The sequence below is a fragment of the Camellia sinensis genome, chromosome 12 (assembly GCF_055761805.1).
Source record: "Camellia sinensis isolate YWXY chromosome 12, ASM5576180v1, whole genome shotgun sequence".
In the NCBI taxonomy this organism is placed as follows: Eukaryota; Viridiplantae; Streptophyta; class Magnoliopsida; order Ericales; family Theaceae; genus Camellia; species Camellia sinensis.
The window spans coordinates 117,818,227-117,842,605 of NC_138972.1; the positions used below are offsets into that span (position 1 = coordinate 117,818,227).

At 35.9% G+C, this 24,379-nt stretch overlaps 2 protein-coding genes across 4 annotated transcripts; one reads left to right on the forward strand and one right to left on the reverse strand.

Moving 5' to 3' along the window:
* The first annotated feature begins 7,885 nt into the window (after positions 1-7,885).
* On the forward strand, positions 7,886-9,002 carry LOC114269091 (protein EXORDIUM-like 2). Its single transcript, XM_028210359.2, has one exon. The coding sequence runs from the start codon at positions 7,886-7,888 to the stop codon at positions 8,867-8,869; it is 984 nt and encodes a 327-aa protein (XP_028066160.2). The 3' UTR covers positions 8,870-9,002.
* LOC114269090 (fumarate hydratase 1, mitochondrial) lies at positions 8,990-24,063 on the reverse strand. 3 transcript variants are annotated; one of them, XM_082899685.1, is made up of 18 exons: positions 23,639-24,063; positions 23,392-23,552; positions 21,811-21,928; positions 21,438-21,587; positions 19,796-19,906; positions 19,618-19,701; positions 12,532-12,630; positions 12,349-12,399; positions 12,208-12,257; positions 11,372-11,453; positions 11,168-11,262; positions 11,018-11,084; positions 10,859-10,909; positions 10,567-10,662; positions 9,808-9,906; positions 9,668-9,697; positions 9,520-9,585; positions 8,990-9,349 (listed from the first exon to the last, which is right to left on the reverse strand). In XM_082899685.1, the coding sequence occupies exons 2-18, from the start codon at positions 23,532-23,534 to the stop codon at positions 9,263-9,265; spliced, it is 1,479 nt and encodes a 492-aa protein (XP_082755811.1). In that variant the 5' UTR covers positions 23,535-23,552; positions 23,639-24,063; the 3' UTR covers positions 8,990-9,262. The 3 variants fall into 3 exon arrangements, with proteins under 3 accessions (XP_082755811.1, XP_082755812.1, XP_082755813.1); XM_082899686.1 differs by having other exon boundaries at positions 23,665-23,778; XM_082899687.1 differs by lacking the exons at positions 23,392-23,552; positions 23,639-24,063 and adding an exon at positions 22,434-23,364.
* Between the last annotated feature and the right edge of the window lie 316 nt (positions 24,064-24,379).

The following is a 24,379-nucleotide window of genomic DNA, read 5'->3' on the forward strand; positions in this document are numbered from 1 at the left end:
ATGACTTGGGCTATGGACTTCTCCATCATTCCTTGGGCCTGGAGTCCACTTGCTGCATAACATCCTTTGGGTTAGAGATGATAAGAGTTTTTTAGACCTTAGCCGAAGCTTTATCATGGCACTTCATATATTTATTAAAAATAAATCAAGTTTGTTTTTTTATATAATTATCAAATTCTACTTATATAGATAGCAAAATTCAGGTTAGAATAAGGACAAATTACTCATAAATCTTATTTGGAGAAAAATTATTTCATTTAGTTTTAGAAAAAAAAATTCAAATCAATTAGTTCTTTTTATTTTGAGTATATTGTATTTCCTTGATTTGAGAGTTTGAAAGTTTACTTGTTTGCTCTTGCGTGTGATTTTGTTTAGATTTTTTTTTTCTAATATTGGGTGTGCCTGGGTAAGGTAGGTTTTTACATTTTTTTTTTTTGGGGGGAGGGGGGAGGGGATTTAGTAGAGTGATTTTTAGGTGAATAATATTACCCCGTTTGTGGTGTTATTGGTGCGGTGTTTGTTCATTTTTGTGGTGTTCGTCCCTATTGTAACATTTTTTTGGATAAGTAACCTATTGTAACATTAACATTATGAAAAATGCTTAGGAGCACTAATTAGTGCTCCCACTAATTAGGTGGCAGTGGGTCCCGTCATTAATGATGTGATGTTTTGGTCTTGGAGTTGTATTTTTTTTTTTTTTTTACTTTTTTAATGCATTAGTGCTATTAGTGGTGATATTTTTAGTGGGATGAATCATTGTTGTTTTTTTAAAAAAATTTTGGGAAACACAAACCAAACAAGGCCGAAATATTTTATAGAAATGGTATGAAATCCTGATGTGATTATATACTATTTTCATAAAATATTTTTGGATGATACTTCTTCAAGATCAATTCAACACAATAATTGATTTTTAGATTCATATTGTGAGCTTTGTCTTCAGTCTATGCACCCATGAAAAAATCATTGAACAAAAAAATTAGTGTTTGAATCATTGTATTAAAATAAATTTTTAATTTTATCAACTTAAAGTTAAATTTTTTTATTTGTTTTCAAACTATAAGTCATTAATTTTTTTTATACAAAAAAAAAAAAAAAAAAATCCACTTAAAAGGCAATGAAACTAAACGACGAACAAGTCCATGTACAACCAATACCGAGCGTATCAATTCTAATTATCTAGAATTTGCGTAAGAATTTGTAGATGAAAATAAAAATAAAAATAAAAAATAGTAAATAAAATATAGCTTCTCCTTAAGCCTGGTTTGGATTGCCTAAAAAAATTTAAAAAATTAAAAAGTTACTTAAAAAATTAAAAAGTTATTATTATTCACAAAAAAAAATATTAAAAAATTAATTTTACACAAAATTAATTTTCAAACAACTCTGACGTCCCCACAGGCGGAGTTGACCTTTTGGAAAAATTGCACTTATTTAAGTGCACAAATAACACGTGCTGTTCGGCTCATGGGGGCCCATCACGGGTCCCATTTTAATAATTTGAACCGTTGAATGTGTAGAACTCGTCGAGTACTATATACTTTAAAAAAATCATGTTGATCGGATATCGCTAACTATATGATCAAATCAGTTAAAATTTATAAAATGGATGGTGTCATAGTTAACCGTTGAAAAAAAAAACTAATCCGATTAGATAGCTATCGATATCTGATCAATATGATTTTTTATAAACATATAGTATTGACGAGTTTTACACATTGAACGATTTTGATTAGCAAAATGGGACCCGTGGTGGTTCTCCACAGGTCGAACAATACCTCTAATTCAATGCTCGAAAAGCAGGGAATCATCTCCCAACCTATACTCTCCTCACGCTATCCCTTAATTCATCTCGTTGTACAGCTTATTCCATCTCAATCTTCTTCTATATATTAATTTATACAATTTTTTAATACATATTTTTTCGTAAAAAGTCAAAAAGTTATCCCAAACAACCGTATTTTTTTCCTCAACTTTTTAGTCTAAAAAGTCAAAAAGTACATTTATTTAAGGCACCCAAAATAACCCCTTATTTTACTTTTTTTTTTTTTTTTCATTTATGTTTCTCTCCGCGAAATCCTTCTTAAATCGGTTATTGCAAAAAAACCTTAAGATTTTCATGAATCTCATATGAGATACACATCAAAATAAAAAGGGTAAATTTTATTTATCTCTTTTGAAATTTAAAGAAAATACAATTAATTTTACATTTTGACATATTTATCCTGAGTGTTTTTTTCCCTTGGGTGAAACACCAATAAATCTCAAGATGTGATATTATGAACAGTTTAGTCCTCAATTTTTTTTTATAAACCCAAAGGTCCCATTAAAGTAGAAATTACATAAAAAGGTAGTCACTTACATGTTTGAGTTTAATTTTTTAAGAATAAAAGTGATTTTCTTAAAATGTAAAATTACACATCTGGGTAATCTACACTATAGAAGTTCTGGTTTTTCCCTCATTTTAAAACAAATCACACATTACGAACAAAAACTTAAATTTTAATGTAGCACTTCAATAATGTAACACTTCAATGTAACACACTAAAAAACTTATTAGTGTATTTTTTTCCAAACGTAACAACAATAACACTTAAAAAAAAAAATTTAGTGTATTTTTCCAAAACGTAACGTTCCAATGTAAAAAAAATAAAATAAAAATAAAATTAAAATTCCTTTGTATATGTTCTCCAAACATAACACTTCAATCAGTGTAATCTCAAACGTAACATTCCAATGTAACACACAAAAACACTAAAAAAAAATTATTTAGTGTACTTTTTTCAAACGTAACACTCACAGTTTGAAATTTTACATTTGTTCAAAACTTATTAAGGAATATTTGTACTTCTTGTGGAATGGTTTGAAGAATCTCATATTCTTTTTTTTTTTTTTTTAGTGTTACATTGGAGTGTTACATTTAGGAAAAATACACTAAAAAGTTTTTTTTTTGGCGTTACATTGGAACGTTCGTTTGGGATAAGTATACCAAAGAGATTTTTTTTGTGTTACATTAAAGTGTTACACAAAGAATTTTTTTTGGAGTTTTATATTGAAATGTTACGTTTGGAAAAAGTATACTAAAAAGTTTTTTTGTATGTTACATTAGAATGTTACACTAACGAGTTTTTGTGTGTTACATTACAGTGTTACATTGAGGAATTTTTTTAGAATATTATATTAGAGTGTTACATTTGAAAAAAGTATATCAAGAATTTTTTTGTATGTTACATTAAAGTGTTACACTAAGAGTTTTTGTGTGTGTTGCATTAGAGTGTTACATTAATAAGTTTTTTTGTGTGTTATATTAGAGTGTTACGTTTGGGAAAAATATACTAGTGAGTTTTTTGTGTGTGTTACATTAGAGTGTTACAATAAGAATTTTTTTTGTGCGTTACTTTAGAGTGTTACACTAAGGAGTTTTTTTTTTTAATGTTATATTAGAGTGTTACGTTTGGAAAAAATATAGTAATGAGTTTTTTTATGTGTTACATTAGTGATACGTTTGGATATTAAAATATTTCGGTCTTGTTTGGTTTGTGTTTCCCAAAAATTTTTTAAAAAAATTCTCTACAAATAAGTTTTCAAAAGTAATCAAACTAAACAAATTTTTTAAAAAAAATTTTCCAAAACTTGTTTGGTTTACAAGTTTTCCAAACAAATCTCTCTCTCTCATGCACATCAAATCAATCACTTTTTCCAAAACTCTCTCTCAAAACAATTTCAATCACTTTTTCCAAAACTCTCTCTCAAAATAATTTTTCAAAACATCTTTTGAAAAAAATCAGACCAAACAACTTTTCGTACTTTTTATCTCTAAAACTAATCTCCCAAACTCAAACCAAAGATACCCTTCAATTCTTTTGCAAAGATCAATAATTTAGCCAAATATTAGAATGATGATTCATGAATAGCTGTCAATTATATGAATTATTGTAAGAAAGTGATGGATAATTCAAATTCTCATGTCGGCCAATCAAAGTCAAACACTACTACATCCTGTGGAGACTATTGACTTAACAGCTTTATTTTTTTGTAGCATTTGACGGAAGTCTCAAGAAGCAAAACAAGGGTCCCAGTCCCCTGTTTGGAGTAATTTATCTTGTTTTATTTTAAAATTTGTATGTCATATTATTTAGTATAACTTATGTTTATTGGTTTGTTTTAAATAAGCTAAAAAATATGATTATCGAAAGGGGGGAAATTTGTGTTTTTTACTTTTTAACTTATACTTTCTAATTATCAACTTTTAACTTATAAAAAATTACACCAGATAGGTCTTTATGAGCGTTCAAGAACTAACTTAGTTGGATTTTTAGGTGAATTAAGAGTTGAGTTGATTCTTATGATTTTAAAAATTTATGAACCAAATCGAATTTTAGAACCTTCTTAATCAAATAGCAAAAAGCGGTTTAATTCTACTATTCTAACTTCAGAAAGATTATCCCAAACAAGCCATTCTCCGTGGTGACATTTGAAAAATAGAGGATGGTGAGAAACATCGGTCTCACATATTTGTTTAAATTTAAAGTGAATTTAAAAATGAGTAATGTTAGGAATCATAAAAAAAATATCATGAAATATTTTATGAAAATTTTTTATCCTTTGATTAGTGTGTAGTGTTTTATTGTATGTGTAATTCAAAAATTTAGCAATCAATTCAAATCTTAAAACTTTTGAAATTGAACTAGAATCAAATTGAAAAAAGCAATCACTTTTTTTAATGGTGACATTCTACGTCTTGGGTAAAACAATTTAGTATACCATACTATCTTAAGTCAAAAAAAAATGAATTCTACTTATAAAAACATTTCAAAAAATTCAAAAGCATTCTTAAAAGTTTCATAACATTCTTCAAACTAACTTTTATTAACTATGTAAATACATATCAAATTCTTCTATTCGCTTCTTTTGACCCTTAATCTAGTAATTCATCCATAATCAACGGTTCCCAATTACTTGGAACCAAAACCTAATCATCCTCTCAAAAAATTGGATCAAATGATACGATTTAAATTGATCTAGATTGATTTGTCAGTTTCACCAATGTTTTTTTGAATACTCCTAAAGAGTCTAAATGCATCTTAATCAATTTTAGCATGAAACACATAAAACAAAGTTTCATTGACCTACCAGCTAATCATGAGCCCATGCTTATCTCAACCATTAATGCCATGGAACCCAGGCAATTTGAAAGGTACATTGTGATAACAAATAGTGTCATCTATCAATACTTGATCATATTATTAGCTACAAACATTAAATTTTAGGTTGGAAACAATGCAGAGATTAGACAAGAAGTCCAAAATATGTGGTAGTGCTTCAACTTGGTTTTTATTTATTTAAACAATGAGACTCGTCACTGTTATGTTGATTTTTAAAAAATAATATAACAAAAAAGTCTCAACATGAATGATGTGAAATATTACTCCTCAGAGTCTGCTAAATAACTTCTCCATTTGTTGTGTGCATCAAAATAGCTGGGAGGTCAATCTTTACTGAAAATAGGATTTAATTATTTTTTTCTATGTTTGGATGCTATTTCTCAAGTTATTTATTTGTTCTCCATTATAGAACTCTTTATTGTATTGATATGGTTGGTGATGATATTTGTTACTCCCTCCGTCTCAAAATAATGATCCTTTTTGAGAAATCTAACTTTTTTTGGTAATAAAATTATTGCATTTAAAAAAAGTTGATTTTTCAAAATTATCTTTTTAATAGTACATTTTTTGAGAATATCAATATCATAATTGCACTTTTTATATTGTTTATTAATTTAAAAGAACGGCAAAATAGAAAATTTATATTATTTTTGTACTTGATTTTTAAGAATAAACTTATATTTTGGAACAATGAAAAATGGAATAAGCGAGTAATATTTTGAGACGTAGGGAGTATTAAACTTTCTTTATATTATTCAGTTTGATGCTCTTGATATTTGAAAATAATTTCCTACCAATTGAGAAGAAGATGCAAAATCACAATTCATCTGAGTATGCATTCATGAATTTGTGGAGGGAAAAAAGCAAAGCAAATGTATTTTCTCATTTGTTCTCATAAAAAAATGACACCCCTTGTATTTTATCATTTGGTTTCATGAATTAGAGTTTGGCGGGATTGTAAAAGTTGCAGCCTAAATTCAATTGTAGACTTGAGATAAATGCAACTTCATTAAAGTAATGTGAAAGGATTGAATTAATAAGTATCTTAAAAACATTAGTTAACAAATTTTAAAATAATTTTACATCTTTTATCATGCACACTATCATACATCATGTACATAAGGGAACTTGGTTTTGTTTTACTCTATCAAGTAGTGTCTTCAAACTACCCACCCAAATGATTTCTTCTGATTTTTATTAAGCCACAACTCCTTTATTTGTAGGGAACACTTTGGGTTATGCCAAAAGCAAGCACTTGCACAATAGCTATGATTGAAACCAATATAACCTAACCTCTGTAGGTTCACATTCCCTTAATTTATGAAATGTGTTAAGTGATGAATAACATATTTACAAGTATAATATATATATATACATATATTTGTCCCACCTTTTATATCATTGGGGTTGAGCTTCTCTCCCTCCCGTTCACTGATTGTAAGAGAAAAATGAAATTTAAAACAATAGAGTTCATAATTTTGGGACTCATCTCCCTCTCAAAGGACTGAATGATTCGATTCACATAAGAAAAGTCACTCTTCCCAAATAAAAATCAAAATTATTAAATACTTTAAAAATATTATGTAGCATTGTCTACGTGATATTCTCAATAAATAAAAATAGAGATCTTGTTTGGAAAAAGGCTATTTTAGCCTAAAAAAAAAACTAAAAATCACTACAAAAAACCAAAAATGTTTGACATACATCTAAAAAAAATGACTTCTACCGGTGTAAAAAAACCAACATAACCTCGCTTTAACTTTTTCCATACAACTAATATAAGGATTAAATGAGAATTCCCGACAAAAAATCAGATCACATCAGTTTTTCACATTTTTCTATACAATGAAAAAAAATCACGAAAAAAAAAATGCATTCCCAAACACGACTTTTTTCATCTCATAAAAAAGTCAAATAATCACTAAAAGAACTCTTCTCAAACAACACCTAAATAAAAAATATTACATGATAATCCAAGACTGGTGAATAATTATTCATTGAAAATCTTAGAAAAATGGTTAAAAATTAACAATGCATGGGCAAATGAATAAATCATTTGCATGGGACCAAGATAAAGTGAGTTTATTACTAATTCAACTATTAAAGATAAGCATGAGAATCTATTCTTAATAAAAACCTTTTTCTTTTTCTTTTTCTTTTTTTTTTTCTTTTTTTTAACAAATAATAAAACCATTTCAGTCACATAATTTTGATAAAGATTGGCACACATTGATTACTAGAAGAATATGCCCCCATGCCCCCACCATGAAACAGAGTTTGGAGTTGTGGCCACGCTTCAGCAATCATTGGCCAACCCACAACCTAAGTTTAATCTAATTAAAAGTCTCTACCAATCACTATTGCATAGACTCGCTATTTTTTCCAGACCTAATAAGAATAAAGATGTGACATATTCAATTTAAAAACTTGAAATTTTTAATTTTTTATGATATTCGCTCGCGCACACCTAAAAAAAAAAAAAAAAAAAAAAAAAAAAAAAAAAAAAAAAAAAACCCTTATATTTTCTAGTATAGAATATTTACTCTCGCGCGGATAGAATATGAAATTTTCTTATATTTTGAAGTCTTGACCCTTTGGACACGCACTCCCACTCAATGCTCAACCCAAAACCACATAGCTGCTATCTATAAATAGGAACCTAGCTTCAGGCCATAAAACACTACTCTTTCATTCCCAAACACCAACCAACCCAACTGAGAATGGCCAAAATGTTAGAGAACAGTTTTCTTCTTCCTTTCACCATGGCTATTGCCTTTGCCTTGTTGGTCTCATGTTCACAAGGGCTCAACACAAGCCTCGATCAACCTTCTTCTCTAGTCCCATCATCCACCATACTCAATTACCATGGCGGTCCACTCCTTACCGGACCCAGAACCATCAACATCTATCTCATCTGGTATGGAACCTTTTATCTGAAAGATCGAACCCCGATCACTGACTTCTTTGCTTCCTTTAATGGACTCAATCCACAGCCGAAGGAGTCCACGGTTGCATCGTGGTGGAATACTATTTTGTCGTACAAGGACAAGGTCGGGAAACCAGTTTCCAGCACTTTCACACTCTCGAAACAGCTAGGAGACATACGATACTCACTTGGGAAAAACATCAAACGTGCTCAAATAGCCAACTATATTAAAAGCAAGATTGATAGCAAATTATTACCTTTGGATCCCCATGGGGTGTACTTGGTTCTGACCTCTAAAGATGTCAGCGTGGAGCAGTTTTGCATGAGTTCATGCGGCTTTCATGGAAGCGTCATAACAACAGCAATGAAGAGAAGAGTAGTCTATGCACACGTTGGAGACCCCTCCAGGCAGTGCCCCGGCCTGTGTTCATGGCCATTTGCTCTTCCGGCTTATGGTCCACCTGGTCAGGCGGCTCTGGTGGCTCCCAATGGGGTTGGTACAGATGGCATCATTATGAACCTCGCAACAATTCTTGCTGGAGCTGCCACAAACCCTTTCAACTCCGGGTACTTTCAAGGAGATGTGTTGGCACCACTTGAGGCCGTCACAGCATGTCCGGGGATTTTTGGCCCCCGAGCTTATCCAGGGTATCCGGGTGACCTGAAAGTGGATAAAATTAGCAGGGCAAGCTATAACGCTTATGGCGTCAATGGCCGGAAGTTCCTTCTCCCAGCTATGTGGGACCCAGTGCAGACCAATTGCAAGGTGGTTGCCTGAAATTCAAAATCAATTTCAGTGAAGGAACCATATGTATATGAATATAGCTCATGTATGCACAAACTTTCTAAAACAAATACCAATTGCAAAACAAATAATATTAATCATGAGAATTAACTCTTCTTTCTAAAAATTATGCTTTGATTTTCCTTCAATCCACTGTTTCCATTACAAAAAAATGTGGGAGGTTTTCTCCTTATTAACCCCAATCAACAGCCAAGTCACTGAAAAGGATCCAGAAGACGAGAGCCGAACAGATAAAACCTCAAGAATATTGTTTTCTCAGAAAGATACAATGACCGTTGGATATTTATTTCCTACTCTCCAACTGATAGAGGGAAGGGGTGCAAAAATGGTTACATCATTGCAAACCCTAGAAGTTTATCAAGCTGGTTAGTCTGAGGGACCAATCATCTTTTCCGGTACTACAAGTTGGTCAAACTCTTCACTAGTGAGCACTCCAAGATTTAGAGCAGCTTCCTGCAAGATTAAATTTTGTCAGAATTGAGCACGCAGAGTTGCAAAATTTAAAAATACCAAGTTACTTGATTGCAAAAAGATAGTAAGTTTCCCGAATGCAAGTCATGGATATATAATCGAACAGCAAAAAGACACCCCAGCATTGCAAAGAAATGAGAGAAGGCCATCACCTTCAGAGTGCTTCCCTCCTTGTGGGCTTTCTTGGCAACTGCTGCAGCGTTGTCATAACCAATTTTCTGGAAAGAGGCAACAGCATATATTGTTATTCAAAACTCCCCCACAAGAGAGAGAGAGAGAGAGAGAGAGAGGGAAACTTACAGGGTTCAAAGATGTGACAAGCATTAGCGACTGAAAAACCATGCAGAGTAACACAGCAACAAGATACGATCAATTAATTTTGGGCTTTAGCATATAATATGATCTAAAATTTTACACCTTTTGTGCCTGCAGCTACTTACCTCATGCAGTAATTTTGAAATCCGTTCCCTATTGGCTTGAATTCCCCTCACACAATTCTTTTCGAAAGAAGCAGATGCATCCCCAAGCAATCTGACCGACTATCAGACGACGAATCACAAAATCTAGGTGAGTAAGGAATAATGTATCTATGGCTACCCAATAGAATATAAAATCACACATCATATATTCAGGCGACTCACAAAATTTCATCTGTATTACCATTAAGATAATATTAAATTTAAGGCAGGTCATTGTCAAACATGAATTCAGAATTTAATAGTTTGCATTCAGAGGATGCCAGGTGAGAGGGGAATCCATAACGCTTTTCACAGGGTTTTGAAACCACAACACTTGAAGCAACCACTAGCCCAAATGTCCCCTTTATTCACCATGAAGAGAAACTCTAAGGCTGTGTTTGGATCTTGGATTTGAGTAGAGATTTGTCCCTTTTCCCTTTCTCTCCAAATATCTACTCAAATCCAAGATCAAAACACACCCTAATAAATTTCAGGTCGGACATTACAGAAAAATTAAAAATATATTCAACAGACAAGACTTCTTTTTCCCAAACATTCAAATGAACAGGCAAAAAAAGTAGAGAGAAAAAATGAAAGAATCAGTAAAGTTTCAGTTGTGGCTAATTAGCAGATGCACCAGCTTCATTTGTGCCTCCTATAAGGAACCTAAGTTTCAAAATTACATGTTCTGCTATGCCTTCTCCAATAAAAATCAAAACAATAAATGATCACAGGACTTACATGTAGAAGAGCATTAGCAATCATAGGCTTGAACACATTCAGCTCAAAATGGCCATTTGATCCACCCACTGTAACGGCAACATGGTTTCCCATAACCTACGAGGCATAAAGAAACAGTTGATTGGTTGAAAAAGCACAAAAATGAATTGATAGTGACAGCCAAGAGAAATAAATCAATGACGGTACGTTATTGGACATGCATTATTACATTTCCTAAAACATCTGATTGATGAATTCTCCATTTAACATTATTTATCATCTAATTAAACCAGAATAAGACATTAAACCTTACCTGAGCGCAAACCATAGTAAGGGCTTCACACTGAGTAGGGTTAACTTTCCCCTGAAATAGAGTAAACTCACACATAATTTTTTTTTGTTTAATTTAGATTTTTTTTTTTTTTTTTTTTTTTTAAGTTCAGTAATGAGAGAAAAGGATAAAGATTTTTACAGGCATAATACTGCTGCCAGGTTCATTTTCAGGAAGAATGAGTTCACCAAGGCCGCAACGTGGACCACTGGACAAGGAAAAGAATATGAAAACCCCAAAAATAAAGCAATACAACAAAGAGAGTAAGGGTTGTCAAACTAGAATATATACCTTCCTAACAAGCGTATGTCGTTCCCAATCTTCATAAGGGAAACAGCAATTGTGTTTAGGGCTCCACTGCTTTCAACAAACGCATCGTGTGCAGCCTGGCATTACAAAAAATATATGACCATGCAAAACAGTTTTGCTTGAAGGATACAAGGTATTCAAATAAAATAACAACAGAAGCAAAATTCAGTGGAATCAGAGAATAACCAGTGCTTCAAATTTGTTTTCTGCTGTGACAAATGGTAAGTTTGTTTCCTCTGCTACTGCTGCAGCAATCTTTACATCAAACCTGAATAAGGCAAAAATATTGAGAAATGTGGAACTAAACAAGACAAAGCAAATCTAAGTGGATAACTAATCATTAAGACAGAACTGTGAAGTCCAACTTGTTGCCAATTATTTTTAAGGTTTGGATGTGCTCAGTGACAAGGTGATGACCAACTGCTTTCTCTGTCAAAAACAAGTGATCCATAAACTTGCAATTCTCAAAGACAAAGTTTCTACACCCTTTCTGATAACAAGGCAGAAAGTAGCGACCTGACATTCATTAATTTCAAATGAAGGTTGGTTCAATGCCATTGGGCCTTCTCTAACACCACTGATTAATGTGGGAAATTTCTTTTTAGAAACACAATATAGCAACTTGAAAAGAAAATTGCACATTCCCACAGGTTATCACACAAGAATCCTGTTTCAACAATTTTTAGCTATATGTTTCATTAAACTCTCACAACATTATCCCATATATCTTCAACTCCAAGGATGCACACAAGTTCAATAATTCAGGCAAATGAATATCTCCAGATTTTCAAATAAACGGCATGAATTTTTATTTTTTTTAAAAGATACTAAGTGCTAACAGTAACCACGTGTGTAATCCATGCATGTACATGGAAAAGAATGATGGAACAAGTAATAGAAAGAACACTGGTTGCAGAAAACTCAAACTATAAGAGAAATGAAACCAAAAGAATGAAAACAGAGCAGTGACTCTCATATAAAGGATGGGAAAGATCACAACCACAAAATATTGTAACACATACCCTTTTTTTGTGTTCAATCCAGTCCCCACAGCAGTGCCACCCTGTGCAAGCTGCTCACATGACACCTCCAATATTTAAGATCTCAAAAAAAAAAAAAGGTAACACAGAAAATATATATATATATATATATGAATTGCCAACCTGATACATGCGAGGTAGGGTGCACATGACTCGGTCAATACCATATTTCACCTGCAACCAAAGAGCATGCTTTAAGGAATCCCTTCCAACATAATTAAGGCTTGTTTTGTTCCTTCAACTGGGAGAAATCCATTTCTTAGTAAAAGCCAACACTCCAAAAGTTTGATAGCAAAGTAAGCTTACCTGTGTGGTATATCCACTAAATTCTTGCCCAAGAGTCAAAGGTGTTGCGTCTTGAGTGTGAGTACGTCCGATTTTAATAATATCTTTGAATTCAACTGACTAGAAAAAGCAAATAAGCACGATTGATTAGCAGTTGCAATCATAGTTGTAGTAGGACTAGTAGAGACATTATGACAATAATAGAAGCATGACAAATAAAAAAGCACATACATGAACATAAAGGTCAAAAACACACCACCAAAATCCTTTTACATGAACAAATAATTAAGATCAGTTAGGAAAATATTACGCCCCTGTATGATAGAATATATATCATAAGGAAAAGCAATTTGCAAGCCACCTTAGTAATTTTTCTTTTTTGCACTAGTGTTGCCAGGAAATGCTAATAGTTTAGCGAATTTCATGTTGGAACTAACAGTAAATTTAGTGAGCCCAAGCAATCCCAAAAGTTTTTTCCAATATATTTTCCTTAGGAGGAAAAAAATCATATATAATGAACTAAAATCTAATCTAATCTAAGATGAGTAAAGTTTTGATAGGACAAAACGTCAAAATTGGGTCATAACACAAAACTGTAATTTATTAGATGTGTAAAAGTATTTTCAATTCTTGTGGTGTAATCTATATGACTCTATTCCATATCTAACACATTTTTAGAGCATGTAGCATACCACATTCTCATTCCCGTTCCACATACTAGAGAGATCCACGTTCTAGGTAACACAGTTTTGCACTATATCCTAGACTCTATTTTCTAATCTTTCCAACAAGTCAATTGTTAGTACTTAAATTTTCCAAGATACAGCATTTACCAGTGCTGGTAAAACCTTAGTAAGAGACAAATCTCTTCATGAAGTTATACCAGTTTGTCCCTATCATTTTAGAGTATGGAGTGTACCATGTTCCCGCTTCTGTTCCACGCACCGGAACAATCCACGTTCAGGTCACATAGGTCCAGAATACCAAATGAAGATTAAGTAAATTTAAATGCCTTTGTAGACAAAGAAATGATGATTTGCACATGTTGGTTAGCTAGAAGTTCTTGAGAATTTCTTTATGTTTTTATTTATTACTATATCATTCATGTCATATGTGACATAAAACCAAAGCAGGGTTTATGATTTATAGTAAACAAACAATGACGAGAGAGATAATTGAAGTTGCCAAATATAAGAGTTTAGCAGATAGTTGCAGCCTATGAAGAAGTAGAAAATGGATAGTCACAAATTATTTCAGTGAACATGACATGCTAAACCCACACCATTGACCAATAAAATTTTCAATTAATCATGAGCTTCTTAAGGGTGAAAAAGTGAAATGCAAGCTAGATGCATGGACAACTTCATCAAATGCTCCACACAGAACAACAACCAAAAAGCACAATGTGGTTTCGCTGCATGCCCTCCTTACACCACACCCTCCTTTGGCCTGCCTGTAGTCTACAATGTAAAAAATATAATATGTCAAAGGACCATGCACACACCATGGATCCATATAAAAGACACGTAGCTACTTAAAAGAGGAAGATATATATATACGAATGTTCCACATTTTTTCAGTTTTTTGTCCATGCAGCATAGTAAGCTTTGTCTACCAATTTTAGTGCTGCATCAAAACCTTAACAACCTACACAGATTACAATCACAAAATCAGCATATGTATTACACATGTCATTAGTGGTAAAAATGCATTTAGCTTCTTTTTTTCTTTTTCTTTTTTTGATAAATAAGCAAATTTTATTAGAAAAACATCAAGACGATGCAAAGAATACAAAAACCAGCCAAAAACGAGCCTAACCGCTAATTGCAAATATAAACCAAAACAGCTCTAAACAGCAAGACAAAGAACAAACAAAACAGCTATTCCTCTACAAAAATCAACAAAAGTCAAAACATCCGGGTCCACTGTCAACGATATCCAACTATGCAGCACAATGAAAAAACGCTGCTCCAACCATGCCGCCGAACGCGTCTCCCCCAAAAAAGCTCGCCTATTACGCTCCAACCAAACTAACCACATTAGACAATGGCCAACCAACTTCCAGGCCTTTCGACATCTCTTCCCAACCCTTTCCCCGCAACCCAAATTTGAAGCACCGCCTTCACTGTCCCTGGTTAAACCCAGGCCAAACCAAAGATAGCAACAATAAACATTAAAAGGCATGAACCAACCGGACAGCAAATAAGCAAGTGATCCACCATCTTCGCATCCCCACAACACATGCAACACCAGTTCACTAAAATATGCCTACGACGAATCAAATTATCAATCGTCAAAATACGCCCTCATGGCGGTCCATTCAAAGAAAGCGACTTTGGACGGACAACCCACCACCCAAACACTCTCCCATGGGAACAACACCCCATCCCTACCCGTGAGCATATGGTAAAAAGAAGACACAGAAAATACCCCTTTGTACTTCGGGCAATCCCACCTCAAAGAATCCTCCCCAATCCCCCCAAACCGAAGACCGTACAAAAAGCCCAACAAATCTAGCAACTGTCCCACCTCCCAAACCTGCACTTCACGACACAACCCAACATTCCACACCACCACCTAGCCTTCCACTTGAGCATAAGAAGCCACCGTTGCTTCCCAATCAATCACAAGATGAAAAATCAACAGGAACGTCACCTCCAATGCCATCTCTTCAAACCACCTATCCCCTCAAAACCAAACCCTATCCCCCACCCCTACCCTAAAACAAACTCTCTTCCAAAACTCCTCTCGGCCCAACCAAATTCCTTTCCACAAACTCCGCCCATGTAGCTATCTAACCTCCAACCTCCCCAGTACTCCAATCCCCCCATCCCAAGCCATATTTAGCCCCCACTACTTTTCTCCATAACCGCTCCCTCTCTACCCCAAACCGCTAACCTCTTCCCTAAAAGAGCCAGATTAAATGAAACCGAACTCTGAATCCCCAAACCCTCCATCACCTTAGGAGAACAAATCTAATCCCATGCTACTAGATGGTAATGGAAAGACTCAAACCCTCCACCCCATAAGAAATCCCTCTATAATTTCTCCAACCGCTTTGCAACAGACACAAGAATAACATGAAATAAGTCAGAATGCTCGAGAGGACACTCTTTATCAATGCAATTCGCCCCCCTTTCAAAAGATATTGGCGCTTCCAGCCTGCCAAACGTTGTTGGGCCCACCACCCCATCCCACACCCCTTTCGCCTTATACGAAGCACCCAAAGGTAACTCCACATAAGTTGTGGGCAAAACTACCACCTTGCACCCCAAAATAGCAGTCAAACTCGATATCCGTGCCATTGCACCAACCGGAATCATCTCGAACTTCTCCAGATTCACCCGAAGCCCTGACACTACCTCAAAGCACAGTAGAACACACCTCAAATATCCAATCTGGCCATCCTCCGCTCCACAAAAAATGAGACATCATCTACATAAAACAAATGAGACGTCACCATGCTGGTATTTTGAGCCATGCCTACCTCGAAACCTGTCAACAAACCCCTATGAACCGCATTGGATAACAAATGCCCCAAAGCCTCCATAATCAAGATAAACAATAATGGAGACAAAGGATCTCCCTGCCGCAAACCCCTAAAAGTCGGGAAAAATCTTGTCAGCGTCCCATTCACTAGGATAGACATCCTCACAAAAGATATACAAAACTGAATCCACGTCCCCCATAATTCACCAAACCCCATTCTCTCCAACATATACATCAAGAACCTCCAGTTCATATTATCATACGCCTTCTCAGTATCAAACTTGCAAATAATTCCTGCTTGCCCCTGTCAAAGCTGCAAGTCAACATACTCATTTGCAACCAACACAACATCCAAAATCTGACGCCCACCCACAAAGGCATTGCGGGACTCTAACACCACCCCCTTCAAGACCACCCGCAATCTGTTAGCCAAGATTTTAGCCAGCAATTTGTACACACTCCCTAACAAGCTAATGGATCGAAAGTCCCTAATGTCCTCCACCCCTCCTTTCTTTGGAATTAAAGCTATGAAAATTACATTAAAGCTCCTCTTGAGCTGCCCTGTCTAATAGAACTGAGCAAACATAGCCAACACATCTGTCTTTACCACTCCCCAACACTGTTGAAAGAAGAGCATAGTAAAACCATCAGGACCTAGCGCCTTGTCCCCAAGCATCTTCTGCGAAGCCCCTAAAACGTCATCCTCTAAAAATGGCCTTTCCAACATCTATTTATCCGCCTCTGAAATAGCATCAAACTGAACCCCATCCAACCCTGGCCTCCAAGTCCCTCCATTCCCCCGAAAAAGATGCTAATAAAACTCACTATACCATCTTTCACCTCCTCCTCTAATGAAAACACCACACCATTAACACACATCTTCCCAATATGGTTCACTCGACGATAAGCATTCGCCATATAATGAAAAAAATTTGAATTTCAATCCCCATCTTTCAACTACAAACATCTGGATCTCTGGCGATAACTAACCTCCTCCGTGTGAGCCACATGACCATACTCCTTCCTTGCCCTTTCCCGGGCCGCTAACTTCTCCTCTGTCAAGCTACCCTCAACTTCCTTTTCATCTAACCCCTGCAACACAACCAAAAGATTTGTCTTCTGAGTTTCCAACCAACCAAATACCTCCTTGTTCCACCTCCGCAAATCAAACTTCAGAAGCTTTAATTTCTGAGCCAACCTACTGCTAGGATCTCCCCTCACATAGTAACCTTCCCACCACGACCGAACTGTATCCACAAAACCATCTAACTGCAACCACATATTTTCAAACCGAAATGGCACCGGTCCACTCCGAATCGCACCACTGTCCAACAATACCGGCCAATGATCTGAAACAGGACGCTCTAATCTTTGTTGAACCACCTGAGAGAAGTGCTCCTCCCAATCCCCATAAATCAAAAAACAATCAAGACAAGATAACACCCTGCTCCCAAACCAAGTGAAGCTACCTCCTTGCATTGGCAAATCAATCAACTCCAAATCATCAATCAACGATGAAAAAGCCCGCATTGATCCCACTAAAGCACCCAATCCCAACTTCTCCTTCGACCGACGCACCACATTGAAATCACCCCCTACACACCATGACTCCGACCATCAAAAAGCAATACTCTATAACTCTTCCCAAAAGTCATCGTTGCACCCCAACCTCTCCCCCTCCTCGTTTCGAGTTACAGTCCTCAGATGCAGCATCTGATTAAGCAAAACAACATTGCCCTCTAGAAGACTGGGCACGGGTTCACATCACGACGAGCTAGTCGTGGGGCTTGCGCAATGTTCCGTCGACCAGAGATTCGTTGCCGACAACCCATGCTCCTTTCCCGCCGACAAAGACGCCTCTATAACACTCGAGCCCACACTCCTTCATAATAGCTCCAAAACCCGCTGCACAAGCGGGTCATCCATTTGACTCAAGTGCTACAAATTTGGCCTAATAAGATTAAAACCCAACCCACCCCTAGTACCATGGACCAAATTTAAGTCTTCTAAGTCAACATTTAGGCCCCTTTTAGTCAAGCCCATATGCCTAACTTGCTCAACCTCTCTGTGTGCCTCGGTTTGGGCCTCAACTCGCTTCTCTTGGCCTAGCTGTTGCTGGGTCTGTGGTCTCCAATCCTGCCTGAGCCCCTGCCCTTCTAAACCACCACCCCTAAATTCCCCAAATCTTTGAGGATTAGGTTGAAATCCCCTCTGTCCCCCCGATCTCTGAGAATGATCTGTCCTCTGTCATCTTCGCCACTCATACCGCCCTAGATTCGCACCTTCCATACTTGACCAATTCTCGTCGCACGGAACTACCGTCATCGGAGCACAGACCACCACCGGCCCAGTTTCCCACCAAATTAGAAGCGTGTTGCTCCAAGAGCCCTATCAAACCGAGATTTGAAACAAAATCCCACTGACCATGCCGCGAACCTTCATCCAAACACACCCCAACAGCTCCGTCGACTGCCACAAATCCTTCGCACCTATTTCCAATCGCTCAGTACACCTCAATGCCTCGAAGATGATTCGGGAGGCCCAAGAGTTGCTTCGTGCCAGCGCTGGTACCCTTCCATCAGCATAAAGCGAATCCAGCGACCACTAACTCAAAACCAACTCGCGACCGGCTATCATCCACCTCCAACGCACCACCACCTCTGCCTCTTGCCTCGACCGAAAGACAAATAGGTAAAATTGGTCTCCAATACCAAAAACCTCCACCTCCCCCAACGATTTCCACCATCAATTCACCCAATCAATGACAACCCTAGTGTCCAAACCTTTTTCCCCCAAAACCCCAACCCTCCCCACCACTATTTTATTCAGCTTCTGGAACCACCCCCCTTTAGCTCCTACCTTAACCACAACATCTCCCTCAACCCCAACCTGGTGTACCACCACATTCGCCAACGGTGGCCCCTTTGATGCAACCACCCTCTGTTGGCTATTCTTTCGTCTGGTCCAACCATCCCCAAAAGCAAAACCCCTCATAACCAACACAATCCCCTCCCAGCCACCCCTAAATTCAGATTTCGGTACAAAAATATGTTCTCTTCTGCTACTTGTCGTGACCATAATCTGAATTGAGGACCTACCATCCTCCTCTCATCAAGTCCACACTACCACACTCCGCCATCCACCAATCAAACAACCCAAGTACACCAAACGACCTAGTTCCCTCGAGGCCCCCTCAAGCTTCTCACAACACCATCCAACCTCATACCCACAAAGGATAATCGCTCTACGGAGACCCTGCCCTCGCTCCACAATTGCCAAGCGTCGCCGCCCAATCTAATCTTCCCCTTTTTCTTCAATCTCAAAAGAACAACCTCCTAAGAAGAGAATCCTCCGACGAGGTGCATTCCTTCCTCCCGAGAACATCTCACTTTCCAACAATTATGCTCTAGTGCAAATGTTCTTTTTTCTTCCCTGCTACAAACTTCAATGGACTCCAATGAAATAAGGTTTATAAACTCAAAAAGCTATATGGATCTTGTCACTTCAAAACAAATTATCGCTATAAAGTGGCCCTATAGGATTGCACCCAACATTAAAAATGCATTTAGCTATTATATTAAAAAAGAGCTTTTAAGGATTACAGAAACATAATTAAACCTTGGAATGTAGTGAAGTTTGTAAAGTTTTCAGGTTTGGTATTAATCTCGAATTTATTTCCGCTGCAGCAGCAATGTGCATCACCTGTAAATAAAACACAATCGATTACAAACCAGCTAGAGACCAATCATTCCACAAAGATGATCAATACAAGCTCAGCAAGTTTCATAAGACTTACTGTAGGGAACGTGTCATTAGAAGATTGTGATCTGTTCACATGGTCATTTGGATGCACAAATTTTTCACCTCGCTTGTGGCCAAGAATTTCAGCAGCTCTATTTGCAATAACCTAGAACAATCAGTGACTATGTTATAAATTCAAAAAAAAACTGATATCAACAATAATCAACGTTGCCAAGAGATACCAAAAATCTAAGATTTGGTCACCTTGTGAAAGACTTAGAGGTATAGTCGAGAGCATGCACAATCACAAAAGGGATATGCATATAAAGATAGTTCCAGTGCATTGACAAGCAATACTAAATAAAACAATGAAAATAACATATATTGGCAAAAACTACAAATATTACAAAATAAGATACCAATGTAGAGAGCAATCTTGATGATCTGGATCGCCTTTAGTGTTAGTTCAACCAGCACAATTCCTCATAAACCTCCCAAATCATTGCCCATGCACAAGAGGAAGTCAACCAAAGCACCAACTCCTCTGTCTCTCACTCATGCGCGCACACACAAACACACATACTAGTCCAAAGTAGGCAAGAATTAGCATTGGCATCACAAAGCCCTGTAGCAACCCTGTCCAGCCAGTGCATGTACGTATAGAGTGCCCATGCAGGCAGCTCAAGTCTATATGAGGCCTTAGGCAAAAAATCTGAGCAAGGCCCTCTATAAATTTTTACATTGTAATTCTTTATTTAAAATTCATTTTTTTCACTTTTTTAGAAGCAAAATTACTAATTAAATTTTTATATTCAAATTTTGTTAACATAATTCATAGGAAGAAGTACAATTTATATTTTATAATTGACCGTTGCTAATGCAATAGTACTACACACATGGAATCAACCATAAAACCAACCACATAGTCATGTGTTGCAAAAGCTTTTGTGGCTGGTTATGTGGCTGTTTTCTCTAACATTTATCTTGTTGATCTGGATTTGCTATTTTGACCCAGAGAGGGATATAATGATGAGGATTTTTGTTTTCACTAAGAGAAATGTACAGTGATGAAGGCCTTTCATTTGTATAATGACAGAGTTTGTTTTTTTCTTCATATTTAACTCTTTAACTATACGAATATTTACTTTTTCTTTTGCCATTTTCCTTGTTATGATGCAGAGAAAGGGCAAAGTATAATGATAACTATTGAGAGATATAATAATGATAGGGTAGTTTGTTTTGATATGTATGAAATACGATTTAAAAAGAGATCATTTGTTGCCTATTTTTGCTTTTTCCAATTTCCTTTTTAACGTTTTTATTTTTATCTGATATATACATTGTATATAAAAAAAATGGGTCCCGCTTTTATGCAGGGCCTTGGGTGAGCACCTAAGTTGCCCAATGATCGAGCCAAGAGTTGCTTGAATCATCCATGACTCGAATCCGCACCTACACTAATAGCAAGCCTTTATAGTTAGGCCAAGCCGCCTACATAACCTAAAAGTTATCATATGAGACTAAATTTGGAACACAATGACCCTAGGTCCACACACAACAACAAAAACATAAAAAAAAATAACAAAAATTTGAACAAAGTTTTTTTAAAATTCCGCCAATGCAAATTGGGTGTTAGTAGCATACAAAATTAGAAAAACATGAAACCAAAAACCAAAGATTCATAAATATTTACTTACCTCATTGGCATTCATGTTGCTTTGAGTCCCACTGCCAGTCTGCCACACCACAAGTGGAAAATGGTCATTAAGCTTTCCTTCAGCCACTTCTTGGGCTGCTTGCATTATTGCCTTCCCTATGGATGGGTCAAGACCATATTCTATGTTGACCTGCAGTACAGTAAGTACATACAAGTCAAATTAGTAAGAGAAAACACATAAAATAGTAACATATCAATACCAAACCCGACTTAGCTATTAAATATAAATAACACAGAAGGTCAATCCAATGGGATCAATATGAAACAATAAGTTCACAAATATGTAAGACTCGTAGTTGACATTGATGCACTAGAATCCAAAAGTGAAAAATAATCTAAAACTTGTAATCAACCTTGGCAGCACATTTTTTAAGGATGCCAAAAGCGCGAATAATTGGCTCAGGCATTCGTTCACGATCACCTCCAATCTCAAAATTCTGCAATGATCTTTGAGTTTGAGCGCCCCACAACCTGAAATATTACAGTTACATAAGAAGAAAAAACAATTAGTCCAGCAAATATTTGGAGGATTACTAGAGTAAATATCTAATACAAAGTAATTGAGACTCACTCAAGTCTTTCCCACAAATACCCTTTTCCTAAAATGTCAAGTCCATATGATACAGATAAAAACATTATCAAATAATTACTAAAACAGCCTGAACTAAGTCCAATTGTGACACTAGAAGGTGTCCATTTTAATAAACACTCTCTGGATACAAACTAAGAAAGACATACACTTTTAAGAAGGAGATGTGTGACATGTGTTGGACACCGACACTAACACCTATCGAATACTTTCCAACACTCATTGAACACATCCAACACCTAATTTAGTATTCATCTTTTATTATAACATCAGTGCTTTGAGATTCATGGTGGACAAGAACACAGAAGCATCAGTGCTTAATTGATTGGAGCAAAGAAACAGGAAGGGACCACGTATAACATATCATACATAGACACATCAACTTACAAGGTATATATATGGAGCCTTTCAAGTTTTTGTGGGGCGCCCCCCCGGTTTCTCATAGTAGCTGCCAGCTTGCACCTTGCCGCCACTGGGGACTTGTAAAGACTTCGTATTGGTTTTATGCCATAGGTTGTACACGGTGTCTCATAGTAGCTGCCAGCTTGCACCTTGCCTGGGAAGTGTAAGGGCTCGGCTTGGAAAGGCAAAGGAGTGTTCCTATTTCAGTACTTGCAGTACAAGGATGGAGGTTTGAAAAAACCAGTTTTGGGGAAGCTCAAAAGGTTTTATTTATGTATCTCTTCAACCATTTCATGTATAAATATTGGTGTGTGAGATGGGTTCAGAGTGAGAAAGTGGGAGTCTCTCCTATCCTATGTGAGAGAGAGAGCATTGATGAAGAAATGGAGATGTATAGTAAGACACAAGGGTGAGCAGGGCTCTGAACTACCTTGAGCACTAGCTCAGGCAACGGTGTGGTTTTTGGTGTTTTTTTTTTTTGTCATCGCACATGTAAACTCCAATTTATTCATATAATGGATTTACCACTCTACCGTGTATGTAGCCATTGAGTTGTATGTGCATATTTACTTTGGGTATACTTGCAATGACACACGGGATCATATTTTAACAAGGTTGTATCAGAGTTTATGGGGGATTTATTCCCAACAGAACTAAGCACAGGTTTACATGATGGTCACATTTAATTTCAGTTGTGCACATGATTTACAGGGAAGATGATAAACTATAAATAAGATTATTCCAAAAATTATTAACTTTTTAATATGGTCTACTCTTAAGTAATGAAGACCAATGACTGCAACTTGAATTGAAGACAAAAATGCTCAGCCAAAAAAAAAAAAAAACATGGGTTATCTGCATTTGAACAGTAATTGATAAAAGAACATCAAAGACTTCAATAGTAACGTGAAACAATAACGAAATTAAGTAAAAAAGAACGAACTTATCGGAGGGAACAAGAATGGGTCCAAATGTGTCTCTTTCCTCCCTGAAAGAGGTCGAAAACGATCTCCAACAAACAGTGAAACGCATTAACGAAGCTTCCGATCCAGCAGAGAGACGACGAGACGCCATAAACATCGCCATGCCTTCGTTCTTCCAAATCTAATCACGAATCAACCAAACACGTCGTATCACATACATGAAATCGAATACATATAACGAAACAGGGGAATCGAAGAGAGTACTACCGAGTAATTAGGTCCAAAAAAAATACCTTTAAGATTTGGGTGGGAAATTAAACCTACAATGAATTGGGGTAATTGGGTTTGTTTGTCACGTGACGCTGGAATTAGGCATAGTGAGGCTTCGTTTGAAATTTCTCTTTTTTTTTAGTTAAAAAATCAAAAAATTAATAATTCATACAAAAAAAATTAACGATTCTTTTTTTTCTTTATTTTTTACACATTTTTTCATAAAAAGTTTAAAAATTATTCTAAATATACTAATTTTTTTAGCTCATATTTTAATCAAATAACTAAAAAATTATTAAATTAACATTTTTCCAAACGAGGCCTGAGCTCTTTCAAGGTCCAAGTTGGTGTGCTCTTCGACGGTCCAAGTTAGTGTGGTCTGGTGTGGCTCCTATAAGGGTAATTTACAAAGCGAGGTTTTCCTCTAGTCCAATCACAGATCGAAAAGTATTATTAGACTCGTAGAGTTTATTATGAGTTTTATTTTGATAATTCAAATCATTTAATATATAAAATTCGTCGAGTATTATATACCTATAAAAAATCACGTTCATCGAATATCAATAAATTATTTTAAATATAAATTGTTTTTTTTTTTGTAAATAGTAACGCGTTTCCGTTTAAATATAGATTTTTATTTTTGTAAAAAATCACATTCCCATTTACAAATACAGTCTATATTCAACATGATCGAGAGATAGTAATACGATCGCGGACTAGAGAGAAGTCATTCCCATT